This window comes from Dermacentor albipictus, chromosome 1, assembly GCF_038994185.2.
Source record: "Dermacentor albipictus isolate Rhodes 1998 colony chromosome 1, USDA_Dalb.pri_finalv2, whole genome shotgun sequence".
Taxonomy (NCBI): Eukaryota; Metazoa; Arthropoda; class Arachnida; order Ixodida; family Ixodidae; genus Dermacentor; species Dermacentor albipictus.
Window position 1 is genome coordinate 148574892 of NC_091821.1, and position 22339 is coordinate 148597230.

At 46.9% G+C, this 22339-nt stretch overlaps 2 protein-coding genes across 20 annotated transcripts in view; both read right to left on the bottom strand.

The window, feature by feature from the left end:
• Positions 1-22339, bottom strand: part of LOC135903005 (zinc finger CCCH domain-containing protein 18-like) — a 221885-nt gene that overhangs the window by 12183 nt on the left and 187363 nt on the right. For all 19 annotated transcript variants that reach the window (XM_065433352.1, XM_065433347.1, XM_065433357.2 and 16 more), the window contains 2 exons: positions 12866-13119; positions 821-881 (listed from right to left, as the gene is read on the bottom strand). In XM_065433352.1, the coding sequence (XP_065289424.1) occupies positions 821-881; positions 12866-13119 (315 nt within the window). The remainder of the gene's footprint in view (positions 1-820; positions 882-12865; positions 13120-22339) is intronic.
• LOC135903017 (uncharacterized) lies at positions 2654-5250 on the bottom strand. Its single transcript, XM_065433389.2, has 2 exons — positions 5238-5250; positions 2654-3206 (listed from the first exon to the last, which is right to left on the bottom strand). Exons 1-2 carry the CDS (start codon positions 5248-5250, stop codon positions 2722-2724), a joined length of 498 nt encoding a protein of 165 aa, XP_065289461.1. The 3' UTR covers positions 2654-2721.

The following is a 22339-nucleotide window of genomic DNA, read 5'->3' on the forward strand; positions in this document are numbered from 1 at the left end:
TATAAACAAAGTACACGTTGCGTAGGAATTGTGTCTAAATGTGCTGATACACGGCAACATGCTCAGTGAACTGTGCCATATCCACTATGTTAAGGCCACCAGCAAATTACACATGCCTCGACATATACTATAGTACGAGACTCGCAACTTCGCATATTCGTGTGAAAGATGTCGCTCTGAAGTTCTCCCTCCCAATCTGTTAAACCAACATCTTCCTTTTTAAATCGTTGCGCTTACCGGATGGTATCGCGAAGAGCTTTCTGCCTTCGCTGAATTCATTTTGACATCTGAAGGCGCAGCAGCTCATTGTGATGAAAAACGTCCCGAAGTGACGTCGCGCATGCCAAAAAACTTAGTTCAGGGGGTTCGCAAACAACAAACACAACCCACATGGAAGTGCAACGGCACCAACATGCACTTCTCACCAGTCGATTGTGCTTCTGAAGCAAAAATGGCGGTGGAGTGCAACTGCAAACAAACAAAGCCGGCGCAAGGTCCCATGTGATGCCAGGAGGCCAATAGCGATATGGCGTCGGCAAGGGCGTGCGAGGAGGAGACGGCCTTCTTCAAAGCGTGCTGCTACTTTATGAAGTTTCAGGGGTTTTACTTCTCATCGGCGCGTGGCAGCTCGATTGTTCACATCATCCACTAAGGCATGAAACGAGGTTCGTAGCATTAGATATTTGGCACGCTGTAAACTAATGGACTTGGGCCAGGACATAGGGAAAATTCGTTATCATCATCATTGGGAAATTTGTACCATCCTGAAATTTGTATCGGGTGCTATTGTATCATCAAGATTCTAGTGCATTTCCATTACCTTTGTCCCCATTGTTCTTGACAGCTGGCTCCTCCTTCTTTGCTAATGCCAATGGAAGTGCCTGGAAATAGAGAGAGGGAATGTTCATAAAACCTAAGCAAATCGCATCCTTGTAAATGAGTAGTTTGCAAGTATGAAAAAACTGTCGCACCATTTTAAAGGTGCAGAAACAAAAAAAGAAAAAGAAAAAAAAGCAGATTTAATGCATATGTTAGAATTGATGTGAAGTGAATAATACGGCACAACTAATGGTGATGCATACAATACAATACAATCTTTATTGTGCATAAAGGACAACAAAGTACAGATAGCAGGCGTACCAAAGCCTCAGAGGGCTTGACTGGCAGTGCCTGACAGTCAGGTCACTCAAAATTGCATAGGGTTAATAGCAGAGTTAGCTATTAGCGATTGCATTACACTATACAATTGCATTTATTTTCCCCACATGCAATATGCAGTCTCATGCAAAGTTTATGTTTACAGGGTCCACTATGAAAGTAATGTGCATTTTCTGGGAAAAATAGAATTATTGACCAAACCTATACAAATCGTTAGAATTCTTCAAAATACTCTCCGCCTGCATCAATACACTTGCGTAGACGTGTCTGCCACGCCTGGAAGGCACCCTGAAAGTCCTCGATGGGAATGTCCCTCAGGACCACTGTAACATGCTTTTGGATGTTTTTCACGATCTCCCAATGCTTTCTTTTAAACACTCTCTTCAGTTGGGAAAAAAGTCGAACAGAGCCAAGTAGGGACTGTAAGGGGGATGGGGGACAACTGAAGTGTTGCAGGAAGTTGGTAATGATGAAAAACGTGTGGCTGGGGGCATTGTCATGGTGGAACTTGACCGTGTGTTTGATGTGAGCCCTTACGCGTGCGAACCTGCGTTTCAACCTCTTGAGCACCTCCAAGTAAAAGGCTGAGTTGACAGTTTCTGCCTGCGGTACAAACTCAAAATGGACGATTCCTTAGGCGTCAAAGAAGACAATCAGTATCGTTTTGATGCGAGACTTTCTCATTCATGCTTTCTTGGGGCGGGGGGATGATTTTGCGTGCCACTCGCTGCTCTGCCTTTTCTATTCTGGGTCGCACTCAAAGATCCAGGATTCGTCTCCGGTTACAACAGAGTTAAGAAAGTCCGGATAATTTTGAATCAAACTCAACAATTCTTGACAGCACGAAACTCGAACTTCTTTCTAATCTTCCGTCAACACTTTCAGCACAAGCTTCGTGCAGACCTTGTGCATTTGCAGATCCTCGGTCGCTATCCAATGTACCGCAAATGTGGACATGTGTAGGGTGTCAGCAATTTGCTGGATGCTCAATCGACGGTCGGAACGAAAAAATTCCCGCACACGGTCCACATTTTCGTCGGTTCTGGTCGTTGTTGGACCTCCTCCCAGACCTCCTTGAACACCTTGTGCCACCTCGCGGACTGTGACCTTGAAATGCAGTTTTCCTTGAAAGTCTCTTGAATGTTTTGGCTGCATTCTTCCCAAGCTTTACGCAAAACTTGATAGCATATCGCTGTTCAAGAGAACGCTCCATCGTGCCATGTTATCCACTCACACTGCTCGGAGTAAACTGGCGACCGGCTGCGTTGGCAGGGCAGAACCCTCACGACATTTCCCGACCGATTTTACCGCGCTGTCATGGATAGTCGCGTCAAAATAAAATCATGCGCACCACTTTCATAATTGACCCTGTATGCACGCTACCATTCACAAACTACAGTCGAACCTCGATATATTGAACAGCGCGGTGGTCGCAAAATAGTTCGATATAGCCAGAATTCGATATATAAAATCACGTAGAAAACGCGTCAAAAACTAGCACAAATCAATCAATGAACCAATCGTGGCGCAACAGATACTCACATGAAGCTTCAAACAAAGTATTTATTTAGTTCGCTGAAAGTACTGAAGCAGCGTAGCCTGCTTCATATTGGTAACCGTGTGTTTGACCACGGCGTCCTCAACATAGTCCAAACGGTCCACAAGAGACAGTCCAGTGCCTTCTATTGCGCCGCAGTAGCGGCGTACAACGGGCAAAGAAGCTACAGCCTCAGTTGCAGTCGGGAGTAGGGCAACATCAGCGCTCGCTGGATCAGCCTCGGCAGCGTCTTCGTTTGGCCGCTCAGCAGTCACTTCTGCAGCGATCTCTACGTCTGTTAACTCCGCCACTGTTCCGGTGCTGTCGTCACCGCCAACGAAGGCCTCAATGCACATGCTGTGTGGCTCAGCACCGACAAAACGCTCGAACTGGCTGCAGGTTTCTTCAAGCTGGCAATCTTCCTCTGTGCCATCCAACGTCAAATCTTCGGTTGCTTCCTCGGAAGCTTCTTCAATGCGGGTCACGAAACCCGCATGCCGAAAGCAGTGAACTTCTCGGCGCCGAGAATGAAGCAAAGTTCTTGGCCTTCTGCTGTAGCATTGGTCCCGATAAAGGAATATTCCGGCCCCTTACGTCGATAAACCATTTGTACAGCGCCTTCTCGACGTCTTCAAAGGCAGCTTTGTGCACCCGCCGCGCGCCTGAGTGCTGGTTCTGTTCCGCCTTGGCCTTTATGTCACTCTTATTTTTCATCAGAGTGCTCAAAGTACTCCTTGGGATGTTGAAAGCTTCGGCGACGCTCGATTTCTTTTCTCCATTTTCAACGCGCTGTATCACTTCCAATTTCGCAGCAAATGTCAGGGTCGTCCGCTTCTTCGCGTTTGCAGCCATCACACCAGCCACGACAGGCCTAACAGAACGACTGGCGTAGCACAAACAGCCGCACCGAGACGCACGTGTTGTTGATGTTGTCAAACTAGCCAACCTGGCCAAGCCACGGCCAAGCCAGGGCCAGGCCAAGCCAGCCAAGCCGCCGCGTGCGTACGCCGCTACGTTCAAATGGCGCCCTCGGCGCAACAGATGTGGGCAGCTGTCGTACGCAGCAGTCTGGAACGCCCATCGCGCCGCCGCTATCTTCGAGAGTGTTGCGGGAAAGCTCGCCTCCTGTCAACAGAGCGCACTTGGTCTGTGGCGGCGGAGTTTGATATATCCATTTTACATCCGGCCCCGTTCGAAATAAAAAAATTAAAAATGCATTGATTTTCCACGTGATATAGAAAGTGTTCAATATACGCAATAATTCGATATATCCGTGTTCCGATATATCGAGGTTTGACTGTATGCCGAAATGCAAACAGCAAATTGGCAGATGCACACTGTCAGACAACTACACAGCAATGTCATGAGGACGAAGGCGATGTATGGTGCTTAAAAGGGAATGATGGTGATGACAAGTGTATGCACAGAGAAGTATGACATCTTACATTTAAAAATTCTATACTTCTTGCTGTCACAGAGGCAGATACCCCATGGCACATACCCAAAGAAACTGTTGAATATAATGTGCTACTGTATTCCATTAAGAGGTCTGCGTGCTTTAGAGAAATCTATGAGCAAACATTATGTGCACTTGTTTAACATCATTTTTTTTTATTGTGCATAACAGTGGGCGGTATACAGGGTTATATGCCTGTTTGCTGGAGCTTGCATTCGGCGAAGATATAATGCTTGTATACATATCTACAAATATATTGGCTGAGACAGCAACTGCCTGACCCAGGAACAGCAGCCAAGCCTTACTTTGGGGGGTTTAGGCAAGGAAAGCTTCGCTTTAAAGACAAACAATTATCAGAAAACCTAGTAAAAAAGTATCAAAATATTATAGCATAGTGGAACAGAAAGAACTGGAGATGGGGCCTCATTCAAGGAGACATTTCTACGAGTTATAGCAATTTGTTCACATTGTACAATTACCTCAGTTTTAGAAATTCTCATCTGCCAACCACAAAAGCAGCTTCTTTATATACAGGATGTACCATTTAATTTTAGCTAAACTTAATATATATGCAAATGCCACGCAGCTTGATAGAACAAAGGTAACGTTGTTGCCATTTCTTGGAGTACACAGATAATTTCTTTCATTCTGCCTAATCATGTAATTAGTCTTAATTAATCAACTTCTAAAACATTAAAAATTAAAAATTAGAAATATTAAAATATTAGCTGAAAATTGTAAATGAGAAAATTACGCAGCGACATGAAAAATTCCCGATATAGCTTTCTGTTGCTCGATACGTGCTACATAAATGTTTTTCCAAGCGTGAAAGAAGCATGCAAATACATGCAAAATTGCTTGCGTGACTGGCCACACGAGGCACTGAGTGTATTCGCGGGCTTCTTTCATGCACTGAAGAACACTTTTATATAAAATGTATTGAGCAAAGGAAAGCTGTACAGAGAGTTTTTCATGTTGGTCTACAATTTTCTCATTCAGCAGCATGAAACTTAAGTGGAGTTTTTTTCTGCAGCATGGGTCTAAAAGCCAAACAAAACTTTTTAAACACTTTAAAGGACCCCTCACTTGGTCTAGCCATTGTGAGCTGACAAGCGCAGTGCATACAATGCAATCTAATGATTGTGTTTGCAAAGCATTACACAGCTACGAGCCTGGAAAGCAGCTGAAATTTCAAGCCAAACATTGTGTGCCTTTCTCTTCACGGGTGCTGCACTCTCAGCCGAAGAGCCAATGTCATTAGCACAAGTGCAGCTGCAACAGAAGTTATTTGTTTGAACTGTTGCTTTAATAGACGAATTAAAGTTTAGAGAAATTATAAAACCTACAAACTGAATGTCTGTGTGCTTTCGTTTTACTTCATAACGTATAAAGAAAGGTGTACTTCCGTTTCGTCTGTTTGTTCCCATGTTATGCAGTCGTGCGCGATGAGAACGAAACTGTCATTTTCTATAGAAAATGACCGTCTTCCAGCGCACGGTCATGCTCTTTGATCTGCTCACGTGTACCGCAGTGTTCATGTGACACTGACTTATTATACCGCTACTGCCAACGGTACAACAACACTGTGTAACATGGTCAAGATCTACGAGCCGGTGCCACCCTCTTCAAATGTGTGCGCACTGAGGGATCCATTTGGCAGAAGCAGCGAGACAATGCAGGTCTTCTCGTGCACGGTTCCCGAAATCATTCACAGAGCTAAATTAAACAAATGCAACAGCTCGTGGGCTCGCACGCGAGACTTCACTGGAAGTGCGCCGCGTAGCAAAAGCGCGAGAGAGGGAAAAAAAAAGTGAAGAAAGTGGTAGGGACCATGACGTGTACGTGACATGACGTGACGCAGCCTTCCGGCTACGGTATGGGAGAATGCAGGGAATGAACTTTGCTTGTGGAGGCTAGACGAGGGCAAGTAGCGAGTGTGTATGTTAGCAGTGAAGCTCACTTCCTAAAATCATGGGTTCGCTACACTTCGAACATCTGTATATCTGCTAATAATGAACCGATTTGAAAAATTCATGTGGTACAAAGCTCCCTAGAGGGGACTTAAAAATTTCTAGCATATAACCGAAATTTGCTGTCTGTCCTGGTGCGGGGTCCTTTAAGAGTGACATACATTAAAACCTCATTATAGAGAACACGGATATACCAAATTTATGACTATGCTAAACTTTGCTGAAATTTTACGAGCTTAACATGCACTTAACTGTTTCATTACAGCACCTATACAAATTGATCAATTTGATCGAGAGTATTTCTATGCACTGTTAAACATTTCCGTTGGAATATTCTGACTAGCAACATCATGCACTGTCTGAACTTTAACTATTTGTCAGATTAGGCAATATTTGGCAGATTCGGGAGTGTTGGAAACTAATACTTCGACTGAAGATATCTTTGAAACTAGTCTCGGTTGCTCTTAACACTTACTTAACAAAAAAACGGCAAATTTGCACATTGGTCGACTCTGCAACACAGTTCTTAAATGACAACAAGTTAAGACACAGAAACTTGTCAGGTTGTCTAATTTCAAGCATGTTTAACGAAAAGGCTCTACAAGCCATCCAGATGAATTTCAAGGTAACCAAACTCAAGCCGAGTAAGGAAAAGAGCCGTGCCATAGCTTTGTGTGAAGACCTTGGACTACAGAAGCTCGCTAATAGCGTCCAGAAATGTAGAAAAAACTGTTTAAATGTATTTTTACTGCAAAAACGCACAAAGATGATATACTGTTCAGATGTATTGTGAGTAAAAGAGCTTCCTGGCAAAACAACGTTAGCCGCTGCCTTCTAAAGCAGCTTGACACGTTGGTTATAGATGACCCATTCGTGGTAAAGAATAGTTTTGACGTCATAGCCTTTTTACGTGAGTCCCATTCGTTAGGATGCTTGTTTTCAATAGATGTTGTTGACCTTTTTTATTCTATTCCGCAAAAAGAACTGTTAGCTGCCGTCCTGAGCTGCATTGAGATGAACGGGCAGGTATCCTTTCAGAATACCGCAGGAATTTCCGTGGATAACTTCATGACACTCTTGGAGTTTTATTTGTGCTCAACAGCTGTGTGTTTTCAAGGCCACTTTTATGTGCAAAGGAAAGGAATTTGTATTGGCTCATGCGTGGCTCCCGTACTTTGCAACATTTTCCTTGCGGGCATCGACAGAACGCTATCGAAGGTGTTTGACGGAGGCAAAGTGCTCAAGGTTTTTAGGCATGTTGACGATTTTTAAATTTTACTGACGGAATGATCTTCCATGACTTACTCACATACTGTGCAGGACATTTTAACTGATTTTAAACAGCAAGGAAAAGGCTTAGATTTTACTTTCGAGCTAGCCAAGGATAACAGCTTGCAGTTTTTAGATCTTGACATAACCCTTACTGACGAAGGCTCCTGCTGGATGTACCAACCCCGTGCCCGCAAGGAGGTGTTGCCGTATAAGTCTACACACTCCAAGACTCAAACGAGCAATTGCTACTATGTGCCTCGAATCCGCGCTGAGAAAATCGTGCCGTCATAAGGCACAAGCAAGCTTTGACGACCAGATTTTGAAGTTGAGGAAGGCTGGGTTTCCTTGCTTTGTTTTAAGCTCAGTTTCGGAGGCGTTACTGAAAAAACTGAAAAAAGAAAGAAAAAGAAGTGAAGAAGGTCAATCAGTCGAAAAGAAAGATAAAGCGGTGGTGATTCCATATTCTCATAAAGTGGCGCATAATCTGAAACACGTCGCCGTGAAATACAAATTTCCTGTTGTTTTTTCCGCGCCGCGAAAGCTTGCTACTTTGTGCCGCCTGATTGGTCCGGATGACTCTAAAAAAGTAGGGTGTTCTATTAAACATACGAACCCTTTTGTTAAATGTGAAGAAGGGGTAGTATACCACATTCCATTGAAGTGTGGAAAAGATTATATCGGCCAAACTGGCCGATGTATTAATGAACGCCTGCGCGAGCATAAGCTATCATTGAAAAATGGATATGGTTCTAACTTGCCGCTGCATTGCAAGGCCTGCGGAAATGAGGATGAACGGGTATGTGAAGCAAGGCTTCATGATACGACAATCATGTATAAAAGTAAAGATTCTGTTGCGCGGGAGTTGTTGGAGGCCAACGAGATTAAGAGGGGATAACTGTGTCAGTACCCCGTCTTTAAATATATACACGAATGAATGCATGTTTTTAGATAAGTTTTATATTTAGATTAAGCGTGATTCCCTATATCTTCAATGTTCTCGCATGTGCGCATTCAAGTACAGTCGCCGACCGTTTATTCGGACCTCACGGGGACTGCGGAAATGTCCGAATAAACAGGTGTCCGAAAAAGCAGATTAAGAAAAAAAAATGAAATCCTTTATTTCCACGCACTTATTCGGGCTCGGCAGTAGCCTTAAAGAAATCGTGAATGCGCCGTTGCACGCTGTTCCGTTTACGCGCATCTCGGAGAGGGTCGTACGGTCACTACAGGCGGCTGAAAGCACAGTCACTGCTTGTACACGATCCGCATGCGACGGCAGCGTAGCACATGGTGCGTCAACAACCGACTCGGTCGTCGTCCGGCGGTGCAGCAGAAACCTGACGAATGATCTCGCCGTCGTCGAGTTCTGCGCATGTCAGTACAGCAGTGTCACTACCTGTGAAACTGTCAATGAGACGGTGTCCGGAATCGCAATGCAACCACTGCGCAAGTCTCGGCAGAACATTTTCCGCGTCGGTAGGGAGCACATCGGAAGGCGACAAATCTTAGGCCTCCCGGCACCCGCTTGCCGGCATTCCGCAGCGCAGTCTGCGCGGGCACTGTTGGCGCCATTAGCGACTTGACGCGATGTTTCCGTATGCCGCGTTGGATCGCCAAAACCTCGACACAGCTCACAAAGCAAACACCGCCGTGCCGACACCAGTCCAACAAATGAAAAACGCGGCCTGCTCGCAGCGTCTTGCGCGAAGAAACAAATCAGCTGCTGGATTGTCTTGACCTGGCTTAAGGCCCGTTTATAGTCCGACGTTATCGGCGCGCGGGCGAGCGTCGTTCGCGGTCAGTCACGCTACGTCGGTTGCGCTGCGCCAGCCGAGATGCCATCCCCTCTATACTTCAACGCGCGCGCCGTAGGCTGCTATCTTCGGAGCATGCACAGAAGGTTCGCCAAGTCGCGCGCCGTCCACAAAAGCCGTCTGCGGAGTTGTGTTGGCGCCTTTTTCTTCGCGCGCAATGCATTGTGGTGCCAGAGTTCCGCCGACTTCGACGCGCGAATGGCTCAGGAGCCATATCGGCGCCGGGCGCGTCGGAAGCCGCCGGTTACGTTGGCTGCGCCGGTGCGCCCGACTATAGAGGGGTCGTTTGCGCCGACGTGACGTAGCGTGCGCGCGCACGTACGTTACGTCGGACTATAAACGGGCCTTTACTAAGCTGAAACCGGAACTGCTGCAGAGCCACTCTATAGAACCAGGCAGAAATGATGATGATGAGCGGGGATTTCCAGTAGCGCCACTTCGTGGGGCAGCAAGGTAGCTCCGTTCAAAACAAAAATGGCGTTCAGCAAGTCGAACCGTGCACCGGTCAGAGTCGGTGCACGGTGCTCTCGACCGAGTTGCCTCCAGGAGAGTCCGAAAAATCAGACGAGAGGTTGCAAGGTGTCCGAACTTTCGGCAGTTGTTATACATTATGGTCTATGGGGAGAATGGCGGTGCCGGGAAGCTGACCGAATAATCGGGCATGTCCGAGTTTTTGGAGTCCGGAAAATCGGTCGGCGACTGTATTCAGTGTCCCTCTTTTTTCATTCTCCTCTCCTCATGGCTATATAATCAGCCACTTGTCATTTCAATAAACAGTTGCAAGTAGTGCCTTGTCCTGTCTGGTTTTCTTCTTGTGTGCTGTCACTTTTTGGCGCTTATTCTATTGAAAACAATAGGAACATACCCGATTTCACATTTGCAAGGTTACTGCTTTCTCACCTAGCATGAGCATCCCTATGGCTAGTATTGATGGCAGCAAATCTTCATATCTTTTTTTGCATGATCTAACTTAGAAAAATTGGGAACTAGGAACTAGGTGCATATCTTGTATATATTACAGATTTTTTAAAACTCCCAGTACTTATACTGATAAAAAAGAAAGCGTTACTTTGATTGGTGTTCCCTGAAATGCTTCTTTGAACTTTCACATAAGAATTCTCAAAAATTGTCTGAGCAATAGTTATTGTTATCGCACATCCATCCAAAACACTAGAGATCAAGCTATAATTTTATGTATTGCAGTATACTTTGCAACTACTATGTTGTGAAATAAATTGTTGAAAGATGAAAACATTGAAAATGAGCACATTTATAGTGGTAATGAAAGAGTAAAGAGACAGCTTTAGCCCGGGGGCTCCTGTTTAGGGGAATGGAGAAATCATTTTTCTTGGCAATCACTACAGTGATTTTATAAGGCTTGTTGCAATTAAAAGGACAACTTAAAATTTAGTGACTGTTGGATACGAAATTTTGACATAGATAATTATATTTAAATAAATATTGTTCAAAATCGCTAAGTTTCAAAAAATGAAGCTAACTTGTACAACTATGCAACTCAGAAATGAAAAATTATATCACAATACTCTGAACTGCACCTAATAATATATCTAAAGTAGAGGGAATGCACATATTATTATTATGTCAGTAGGGCTTTCACAAAACATTCATAAACATTGTAACAGATTCATGTAAGCTGTAAATTACTATATCAAATTTGTCCGCTTTAGATGCTCTAACAGATGCAGTTAACGGGCTCCTCACCAGGTCTGGCCATTTTGAGCTGACAAGCGCAATACATATAATGCGCACTAATGATCGTGTCTGCTAACATTACCTTGCTACGCACCGCGGAAAGAGCTCAAATTTCAAACCAAACGACATTTGCCCATCTCCTCGCGGGCACCACGCTCCAAGCCAGAGGGTGATGTATATGTGCTAGTGCGCCTACGTACGTGTGTTTGTGCTGTGACGTTGCTCATAGTGACACGTGACTTCGAGAATTATTCAAGGCAACATCTGTTAATTGTGTAATCTGTTGGTTCAATAGACAATTAATGTTTAGAGAGATAATAAAACACACAAACCGAATGCCTACGCGTTTTTGTTTTACTTTATACCGCAGCAAGAGAGGTGTACTTCCGTTTCATTTGCTCTTTCCCACGTTGTGCAGTCGCCAAAACTATGTAATTTTCTATTGTGTTCCAGCGCACGATCATGCTCTGTGATCCCCTTGTGTCTGCCTCAGTATTCGTGTAGCACTGACTTATACCGCTAGTCAGGTGTCCTTGTGCACAGCGTGCAAAGTCCTGTGTTGTGCAAAGCAAGACAATCGCAACAGCTTGCACGCGACTCCGTTAGCGTAAGTGTGTCGCACTGCAAGAAAGCGAGTAGGAAAAAAAAAAATAAAAAATAAAAAAAATGAAGGCGGGGTCCGTATCGTACACGTCACGTGATCCTCGAGCTCAGATATGGGAGAACGCCGGAGAGCAATTTCGCTTGCGGAGGCTAGAGGGGGCAAGTGGGGAGAGTGTCTCTATTGGCAGCGGTGCTTGCCTCCTGAAATCATGGGTTTGCAGCACTCTAATATTTCGATCTTGGCTGTTAATGAACCAATTATAAATTTTTTTGCAGCAGAACGCTACCTAGAAAACCCAAAACAACTTCCAAAGTATAACTGAAATTTGCTAAGTGACCTGGTGAGGGGCCCTTTAAGAGAACAGCGATATCTGTTTTTGGAGCATAATTATGGATTTGTAAACTGACCGCCACGGCGGCTTAGTGGCTATGGTGTTGCACTGCTAAGCATGAGGTTGCGGGGTCAATCCCGGCCATGGCAGCTTCATTTCGAAGGGGGCGAAATGCAAAAACATCCGTGCCCCTTGCATTGAGGGCACATTAAAGGTCCCCTGGTGGTCAAAATTAATCCAGACTCCTCCACTATAACGTGCCTCATAATCAAATTGTGATTTTGGCGTGTAAAACCCCAGAATTCAATAATTTGTGCTTCAATTTTCTGCAAACATACAGCCTTTCAGCAATTTTTGTAAAAAGTTTCAGGCCCTAAATGAAAGCCCCACTTTCAAAGGTCCCTAGAATATAACTTTCTCAGGAAGCATGGAAGTAGCACGTAGCTGGTATTCAAGTTGAACGCATCAATCTAAGAGCTACAGGGAAAGAGAAACACGTCAGCGCTGTCTGCTCTTCCATGAACTATCAATACTAACCGCAAGCACCGCCGTTCTGAGGGTGCTGCCATGAATGGAACAGCGGCACTTCCATCAACTATCGACAACAGAGTTGTACGCATTATAAAACTCTCAAAAATGTTGAAAAACCCTTCCAAAAAGCGAACAAATGTGCGGTATAGTGAAAAGCTACAGGTAGAGCCATAGAGCAATATAAAATTGTAACTGCGCTGTAGCTCCCCTGATATCTCGTTGGTCTCGCTTTTTTGGCGGTGCCATATTTTGGTTTCGATTGCGAGTCGACCCTCCCACTTCAGATTGCAAATTTCGAAAGATAGGTTGACTTACAATAGTGTAAATACGGTATGCACAATTTAAGTGCAGCAGAACATAATTGTTCCAGTCCTGACTTGAAGGCAAAATTTTATTCACAATTTAGAAACTTCCATAATTTCCATCACATATTTGATAATTAAATGGAAGTAATAAAAAGAGCTCTTATGATATCTTACCTTTTTAATGAGGGTAAGCTTTATCTGAGGCTTCTGGGAAATACCCTGCTGCCGTAGCGCAGCTTCGCGGGCCTGCCGCTGAGCTGAATCATCCTCAAAGGCACCAAGATCCAAGGGCGGAGGCAGCGGCTCCCGGTAGCCAGGCATCACACCACTCTGAGCCACTCCCAAAGATGCTGGAGGTGGCAACGGAATCTTGGGGGTGTTCTTGGACAGCGAGTCTTTCTCAATTCGTTTTTTGGATCCCTCAGACACTGCAAATATACAAACTCATCAATATTTAGCAATGACATACAAGATGTCCCACTCAAAGTAAGCTTCATAAAGAGTTGTCTAAAAACAAAGACAGGCCAAATTAAACCCCCTGTATAATCCTGCTGTGCTGTTTCTCCAGAATTTTTTGTCCCTCTCTCTTTCTCTCAAAATTAAAGAAAATATTGAAAACGTATTCGAGAAACAGGAACAACTACAACATTCCTTGAAAATGGCCTCTCTGTGTGGCTGTGCAAAGACAACAGAAGCTTGACATTATATATTTGTAAATGTGGCAGCTAGAACCTGAGGAAATGTTGCTTCGACCTCGCGCCAGACTCTCTCCCACAAATCATTTAGGACCTGCTGGCCCAATATCTTTACAAACATACATACATACACAAACACAAAGATATGTACTATGTCAAATGCATGTACCCATTTAAGAAGCACTTATAGTAAGTGGTTGACAAATGCTACATGCTGGCGGACGGTAAAATAGCTCAGCCACCTGCATCACTGTTTACTCAATACACTGATGCTACTGGCCCATGATACTTCGGAGCAGCCTTTGCAGCAGCCAAAAATGTGTTTTGGAGCAGTAAAATGGAATTTCGGAGCAAGATTAATTAAAGCAATTGCAAACTCCATATTATATATAAAGTCCTCTAATGTTCAAGTACGAGTAATTTTGATAAATCTAATGCCAGCTATCCAAATATTTGCTTTCATAGGTGGCTTATGTGTTTCAGCAGACACAGCTTTTGCAAGGAAGTAGAGCTGGCAAAGAGAATGTTTTTTTTTTATTTGACAGTATATATGCTTTGATTAAAAACTTGAGTGATCAATTCAAGACTTTCAGTTTGTTTGAGTCTTCAAAAACGCTTTCGTTTCAGAATATACAGTAGAACCTCGTTCGAATGTTTAAGAAAAAAATGCGAGAAAATATGTACTAACTGTAAACGTACGATCTGACGCAACTAAAAAAATTTGACAGACTAACTACTGCTGACATCTACGTAATGCAAAGTGTCGCGCGGATCGTTGCAGCATGGGACAGGTTTTGTTGTTTTCCTATTGCGTGGTGGTTTAAGAGGGTGACAGCAAACCGAAATGAAATCAAGCTGGTGGGCAACGCTGGATGCCGAAGCGAAACGAGATGCCCACATTGTGCCGCCTGCAGCAGGGAACAACGGAGCATTTGGATTATTGCTTACTAAAAGTGTGCAGTATGCTACCAATGGCTCTACACACCATGCGCTGTAGAACAGATAGGTGAAGATGCTTATTGCAATAGGTTGGGCAGCGATAACTGTGAATGCGGCATGCGACGATCCCGGCAGAGAGTTGCTGGTACCGGAATAAGAAACCATGCGTGCAGCTGTTTTCACAAGAGACAGGCAGCTATATATTGTTCTCGATCGTGCGCGCCTGGTGTCTTTTCTTGTTCACATGGGATCCAGTGGCCGGAAAACGTATACGATCGCAGTCTGCAGCAGGAAACTGCAGCGTGTTTTGTCGGCACCACGCGCTATGAAACATATATGCGAAGATGCTTATTGAAATAGGATTGGCAGTGATAGCTGTGAGTGCTGCGTGCGACGACTCAACCCCAGAGAAGATTTGCTGGTACCAAAACGAGAAACTGAGTGCGCGCTGGCGTTTTCACGTATTGCGGTTATTGCGGTGAAGCTGCCACGGTGGGCAGCTATATATTGTTCTCAATCGTGCGCGCCTCGCATATTTGCTTGTTTACATGAGACCTAGCTGCCGGAAGACGTAGCATACGATCGCAGTTGATGCCGAAAAATTGTGTTTTTCAGGAACATATGGAATGGTAAAAATTGAGTGTAACACTTGGGTCATTTTTTGAGTTCTCGATTGCAAAAGTTGGTGTCGGGAAAACGTAGGTAACTGGAATGTATCCATGAAGGTCTACTTATTCATCCTCAAATTTGACACTCAGTAAGATATTTTCGCATTCATAGGTGGGACCCTATACACAGGCCTCCTCCCCCAAATTTACATTGCTTATTGCGAGGGAATATCACCCAGAGAAGGCCGTAGCACGGCTGCTATCAGCTCTGGCGGGCTTCTAGGCTAGCGTGCTACATAATCACCTATGTCACATGGTGGGCCCAGGGTTCATCTTTGTGTCTAGGCTTGAATGTGAAAATTAGCATACCGAGTGTCAAACTTGATGGCAGTCTAAAAACATGATGTCGTTACCGTACAACTACTACGCCAACAAATGAGCCTAGATGCCCAGAGAACTCTTTTTCAAGTGGCTAATCAAACTCGGTGACCAAATCAGGAGGGATGACCGAAGAATTCTACTGGTTGTCGACAACTGCTCTCCCCACATTGTGAATGCTCGCTTGACACACGTTCGCTTGGAGTTTCTGTTGCCAAACAACACATCCTCATTGCAACCCCTAGACCAGGGCATTATAGAAAGTGTGAAAGCAGAATTTCGTAAGCGCCTTGTGCAGCGATTCTTTATCAACCTCCACCTAAAACAGCCGATTGTAATCCATATTCGTCAGGCAGCGGAAATGCTCACAGAAGCTTGGTGGAACTTGAAGGCGTCCACCATTATCAACTGAGCTGGCGAAAAGCAGGGCTTGTCAAAGCGCCTGTGCAGCTTGAAGATGACCTGGAGGTGACTGACAACAACCCAGAAGACCTGTAGACCGACAGTGCTGAACTGCTGCCCGCCGTCTCTTCCTTCGACGACTACGTGGAGAGCGACAGCGTAGCCCTAATGGCAGCGGACCTGACAACCGATGAGATTGTTAAATGCATTCGCGACATCTCCAGTGATGATGACGACCCGAAGGAAGGCGACTGTGGGCCACTGAACAGAGAAGATGAGATCGTGTCGAACATCGATGTTTTAGTGCACATGAACAAAGTCCACACTTTCATTGCTCAGTGCAATGACGGACTCGATGAGGTATTGCGCAAAGAGGAAGATGTAGACGCATTTCTAATCAGTCATGTGCTGCACGCACCTGAAGAATATCACCGATTTCTTCAAATAAAGCAGCTTTGAAGCGAGTGAAACATTTTTATTTGAGAGTATTCTTGTTTGCACACACGTCTTCTGCCAAAGTATGTACGTCATTTTCATTCCTAGGTTTGTCCAGTGGCTTATAACCGCAAGTTTTTCATTACAATATTTCAAAATAACGAATGATTTTCGGCAGTCCCACGTGATTCGTGATATTGTTACGTAGGCTGCTCGGCTCGGCTCGGCTCTTACTGCTCGGCTCTTCGGCATTGGAAATACTATCCCGTAGCACTACCCCCGGCGGCAAAAGCGCCGTCCCGGAGCGACTAAAGGCCGGACTCTGAAGCAGTGTAGTAGGTCTTGAGCCTACTGACGTGCACGACATCACTAGATGCCAGAGTAGATGACGAGGTTGAGCTCACAGGAGCAATTTCGTACGTCACAAGCGTCACCTGGTGCAGCACATGGTAGGGCCCTGTGTATCGCGAAAGGAGCTTTTCTGAAAGTCCGATGCGACGAGAGGGCGACCACAGGAGCACGAGCGCACCAGGTGAAAACTGTACGTCACGGTGGAGGGCGTTGTACGCTGCTGCGTGGTTTGCGAGTCTGTCAGTCGAGCACGGGCAGGCTGGCGTGCATGGTCGGCGTGCATACTCGGTTGTTGAGGTCGCAGCAGGAGGAAGTACTGTGTCAAGGGGCAAGGTCGGTTCGCGACTGTAGAGTAGATAAAATGGAGAAAATCCGGCGGTGTCGTGCCGGAAAGAATTATAAGCAAATGTGACGTAAGGAAGGGCAACGTCCCAGTTGTGGTGATCCTTCGAAACGTACTTGGACAGCACGTGGGTAAGAGTACGGTTTAATCGCTCTGTCAGGCCATTGGTTTGAGGATAGTATGAGGTAGTCAGCTTGTGTTGAATAGAGCAGGAACGCACAATGTCGGCGATAACTTTCGAGAGGAAGTTACGACCACGGTCAGTAAGCAGCTGTCGCGGGGCGCCATGACTAAGATAATGTCACGCAAGAGAAAGTCCGCGACGTCAGTGGTGCAACTGGTAGGGAGAGCCCGCGTGATAGCGTATCGGGTGGCGTAATCAGTTGCGACGGCTACCCATTTGTTCCCAGAGGATGACGTGGGAAAGGGACCGAGGAGGTCTAATCCAACACGAAAAAACGGTTCCACAGGGACGGTGATCGGCTGGAGACAACCGGAAGGTAGCACCTGAGGTGTTTTCCCGACGCTGGCAGGGATCACAGGCAGCAACATAGCGTCGGACGGAGCAAGTGAGACCAGGACAATAGAAGCGGCGGCAGACGCGCTCGTACGTGCGGGTTACCCCAAGATGTCCTGCAGTAGGCGCATCATGCATCTCAAAGAGCACAGTCTGTCGTAGATGTTTTGGCACGACAAGAAGAAGATCAGGGCCATCAGGGAGGAAGTTCCTTCAGTACAGAATGCCGCCCTGGAGGACATATCGGCGAACGGATGCGTCGGTAGGTGTAGAGCGCAGACGCTCGATGAGTACTCGCAGCGACAGGTCTCGGTACTGCTCATCGGCGATGTTAGCGAAGGCAGACACAGAGAAAATGCCGTCGGCAGTACTACTGTCGGCGTCGTCAGGCTCGTCTACCGGGTAGCGAGACAGGCAGTCAGCGTCTTTGTGTAGTCGGCCAGATTTGTAGGTGACAGAGAACGAATATTCTTGGAGGCGTAAGGCCCAGCGACCAAGTCTTCCTGTAGGGTCTTTCAATGAGCATAACCAGCAAAGCGCGTGATGGTCTGTAACAACGGAAAAGGGTCGGCCATATAAGTATGGGCGGAACTTCGCAACCGCCCAAACTAGGGCCAGACACTCACGCTCAGTGATGGAATAGTTGCGCTCCGCGGGCGAGAGGAGCCTGCTGGCATAAGCGATAACACGGTCGTGGCCACGCTGGCGTTGTGCCTGTACTGCGCCAATTCCGTGACCGCTGGCATCAGTATGGACTTCGGTAGGCACAGAAGGATCGAAATGGGCCAGAATGGGAGGCGTTGTGAGAAGGTCGATTAGAAGCGAGAATGCAGAGGCCTCGTTATCGCCCCACTGGAAAGGGGCGTCTTTTTTCAAAAGCTCGGTTAGTGGTCGTGCTATGGTCGCGAAATTTTTCACGAAACGGGGGAAGTACGAGCAAAGGCCGATGAAGCTGTGCACATCCTTGACACACTTTGGAACAGGGAAGTGAGTAACAGCATGGATCTTGCCTGGGTCCGGTTGCACTCCGTTCGGTCAACGAGATGTCCAAGGACAGTAATCTGGCAACGGCTGAATTGGCACTTCGATGCGTTGAGTTGCACACCGGCTCGCCGAAAAACGTCCAGGACTGCTGAGAGGCGCTCGAGGTGCGTAGCGAATGTTGGGGAGAATACTGTAACGGCGTCCAAGTAGCACAGGCACGTGGACCATTTGAAACCGTGAAGAAGGGAGTCCATCATGCGTTCAAAAGTGGCAGGAGCGTTACATAGACCGAACGGCATCACTTTGAATTGATAAAGACCGTCGGGTGTTACAAAGGCAGTCTTCTCGCGGTCGAGATCGTCCACGGCAATCTGCCAATAGCCGGAGCGAAGGTCAATAGAGGAGAAATAGCGAGCATCGTGGAGGCAGTCAAGGGCGTCATCAATCCGAGGTAGGGAATAGGGGATAAACGTCCTTTTTGGTAACCCTGTTAAGGTGCCGATGACCCACGCAAAAGCGCCATGAGCCATCCTTCTTTTTTACCAGCACAACAGGTGACGCCCATGGACTACATGACGGTTCAATAATGTTCTTGGCAAGCATTTTGCGAACTTCAGTGTGAATAACTTGACGCTCAGCCGGTGATACTCGATACGGGAGGCGATGAATAGGAGGGGCATCGCCGGTATTAATGCGATGTTCAACAGCTGTTGTTTGGGCCAAAGGACGATCGTTAAAAGTAAAAAATATCTTGGTAGGAAATCAGAACGCGGTAGAGCGCACGAGCGTGCTCGGACGGCATGTCGGGTGCAATCATTTTCTGTAAGTTGGCGATGGTACAAGTTGCCCACTGCGATGGTAGAGGAGGAACGGCTGAATTGTTGTCTACTGAAATCGATGCTACAGAGTGATCCTCGAATGAGCAAAGTTGGGCCAGAGACATCCCGCGTGGCAGCACTTGTGTCGTCAAGCCAAAATTGACCACTGGCAGGCAGACGCAATTCGGCATAATAGATAAAACTGTATGAGGTACTGTGTTCCCGTGTGTAAGGAGGACATCTTGCATAGGAGCCACGATGTAGTGACCGTCGGGGACTGGTGGGGATGACACGAAGTCAACGTAAGTCAGTGCCGAAGGTGGCAAGCGAACGAAGTCGACGGAACTGAGGCGAGTAAGGTGTTGTTCAGTGGGATCCAGAACAGGCAGGTCGAGGCGGAGAGTACTTGCGGAGCAATCGATGAGAGCAGAATGTGCGGAGAGGAAGTGTAAGCCGAGGATGATGTCATGAGGACAGTGAGCGATGACTGTGAATAGCACGGTAGTGGAGTGATCGGCGAAGGAGACGCGGGCGGCACACCTACCAATTACAGGGGCTGTTCCGCCATCGGCGACACGGACAACAGGCGTCGTGGCAGGCGTGATTATTTTCCTCAGCCGGTTACGAAGGTCAGCGCTCATTACCGACAAATGCACCCCAGTGTCTATGAGAGCAGATATAGGAACACCGTCGACTTGCACGTCAAGAAGGTTCAGATGAGTGGGCAATGTCAGGAGAGGATTTGGCAGCGTAGGGAGCAATGCAGCGTCACCACGAGGCGCTGCATCGTCTAGTTTTCTGGCTGGGAGCGGCGTCCGAAGGGAGTCGGCGGATAGGAGCGTCGGGGCTGGGGGGTGTGCGATTGTCGTCGTTGGGGCGAAGGCGAACGAGAATAGGGGCGGTTCGGCGCAGGAGAATTGGTGGCAGCATTATCTGAGCGGGCAGCATAGGGACGAGAAAGGCCACCTGGGTGGTGAGAGTAGGCAGTATATGTAGACTGGTTCGGAGAACTCCAGCGACTGCGACAGTGCCGAGAAATGTGCCCAATTCGATGGCAGTGAAAACAAATTGGCTTGTCGTCTGCAGTGCGCCATACAGAGGGGTTGCGGAAACGTGGTGGGTAAGAAGGTGCGGGACGGGGTGGAATCGAAGAAGCCGGGTGGGTATCAGGGCGATGGGCCGAGCAGATGGTGCAAATACCCATGTTGGCGAACTCCTGGCAGACAACTGCCTGGATCAGGGAAACAGTGACTGCAGGTGCATTGGAGGCGCTGGAGTCGAAGGCAGCTGGATAGGCGGCCTCGATCTCACGCCGAGCAATCCTGGTAACATCGCCAGTGTTGTTGGGACGAGGAGCGTCGGCACAGGAAGATGTCGCTGGGGTGTTGGGCAGACGGGCAAACTGTTGGTCGATACGTCGGCTTTTAGCGAGTTCCAGGCGGCGGCACTCTTTTATAACTGCATCCACCGTCGCCACGTTGTTAAATACGAGCAAGTTGAAGGCGTCATCGGCAATGCCTTTGAGGATTGGGAGACCTTGTCGGACTCGGTCATGTGTGCGTCAACTTTGCGGCACAGAGCCAAGACATCCTGAATGTACGTGACATAGGGCTCCGTTGACGTCTGCACACGGCCGGAAAGCGCCTTCTGCGTGGCAAGTTGGTGACCATAGGGGTTGCCGAACAAGTCTCGGAGCTTTTGCTTAAGCGAATCCCAACTGGTGAGCTCATCTTCGTGCGTCCGTCCGATACCAAACTCCAGGTGTGCCACCGAGATAAAAGACTACGTTGGCGAGCATGATGGTAGGGTCCCACCGGTTATTGCGGCTGACGTGTTTGTACAGGCTGATCCAGTCCTCGACTTCTTCCCCATCTTTTGCCGAGAATACGCCAGGATCACAGGTAGCGGGGAGAGTGATGTAGGTCGTCGAAGTGGCAGCAGGTGTCAGAGCCGGCGGAGTCGAGTTGTCGTCGCCGGGAGCCATGAAGGAAGGCTCGACGTACCGTCCACTGCGAAGCTACGTGACGAGGTACAGGGAATGTCCACCTCCACCAGGTATGTTACGTAGGAAGACACCGACGAAAAGCTATTTAGAAGTATATTTACAAGGCAATACGCCGCAGTTGGCTATGAGGCAACAGCCCGCGCTAGCTTCCAATCGTCGTTGTCGTCGTCTTGCTGCTCGGCTCTTCGTCATTGGAAATACTATCCCGCACCAATATCGAGATTTGGCTGTAGTACCATTGAACACTCTGCTGAGAAGGACCTTGGGCTAAAAGCAATCACTCTTTTTTTCATTTATCTTCAGATCGGCAATGCTGAGTGTGTGTAAGACCTTCGCCATGTGTTCAGTGTGCTCCTGCTCAGACCTAGAATACACAATGATGTCATCAATGTGAACATTGAAAAAAATTGCGATATATGGCTTCAGAACATTGTTCATCATCTTCTGAAACCTTGCGGGTGAGTTCTTCCAGCCAAAAGGTTGTCTGTTATACTCATATATGTTGAATGGTGTCACGAAGGCGGAAAACTTTTTAGTCGTCTCCTCTGACAGTGGCACTTGCCAGAAGCCTTTGTAAAGGTCCAAGTGAGAAAAGATCTTACGGCCCCCTGTTTCATTGATGATTTCGTTGATAAGTAGCATTGGAAAGGGAAATACGTCATTCTGTTTGTTGACCTGCCTGTAATCAGTCCAGAGACGAAATGTGCCATCTCCTTTAGGAGCAATGGTGATCGGAGAAGCGAAGGCAGAGGTTTATGGGCGGATTACACCGGTGTTGAGCATCTTCTGTATTTCTTCCTTCAACCAACGTTTCTTCTCTCGCGACATATTGTAGGTCTTGCGTTTCACTAGTCTTGTCGCGAAGTTCAAACAGTACTTCAAACTTTGATGTGGCCTTCGGAGAGCCCCAAACGCATTTCAGCTCTGAATACTTGATAACGTCCACCGCTGTAGTGGGCTTCCGTTGATGTTCAGTAAGTGAAACCGAAGACATTTGGCGGTCATCTCAAGTAGTGACTTTCCCATCCCAGTAAAGGCTAAGTGTAGCTGTTGCATGACTGGGCGAGACAAGAGCAACTGATATTTTACTCCATCGAGCATGACAGCCTTAGTTATGGTGTTTTTTTCCTTTGCACGCGATCAACACTTCTGCCCACCAGTCATTATACGTCT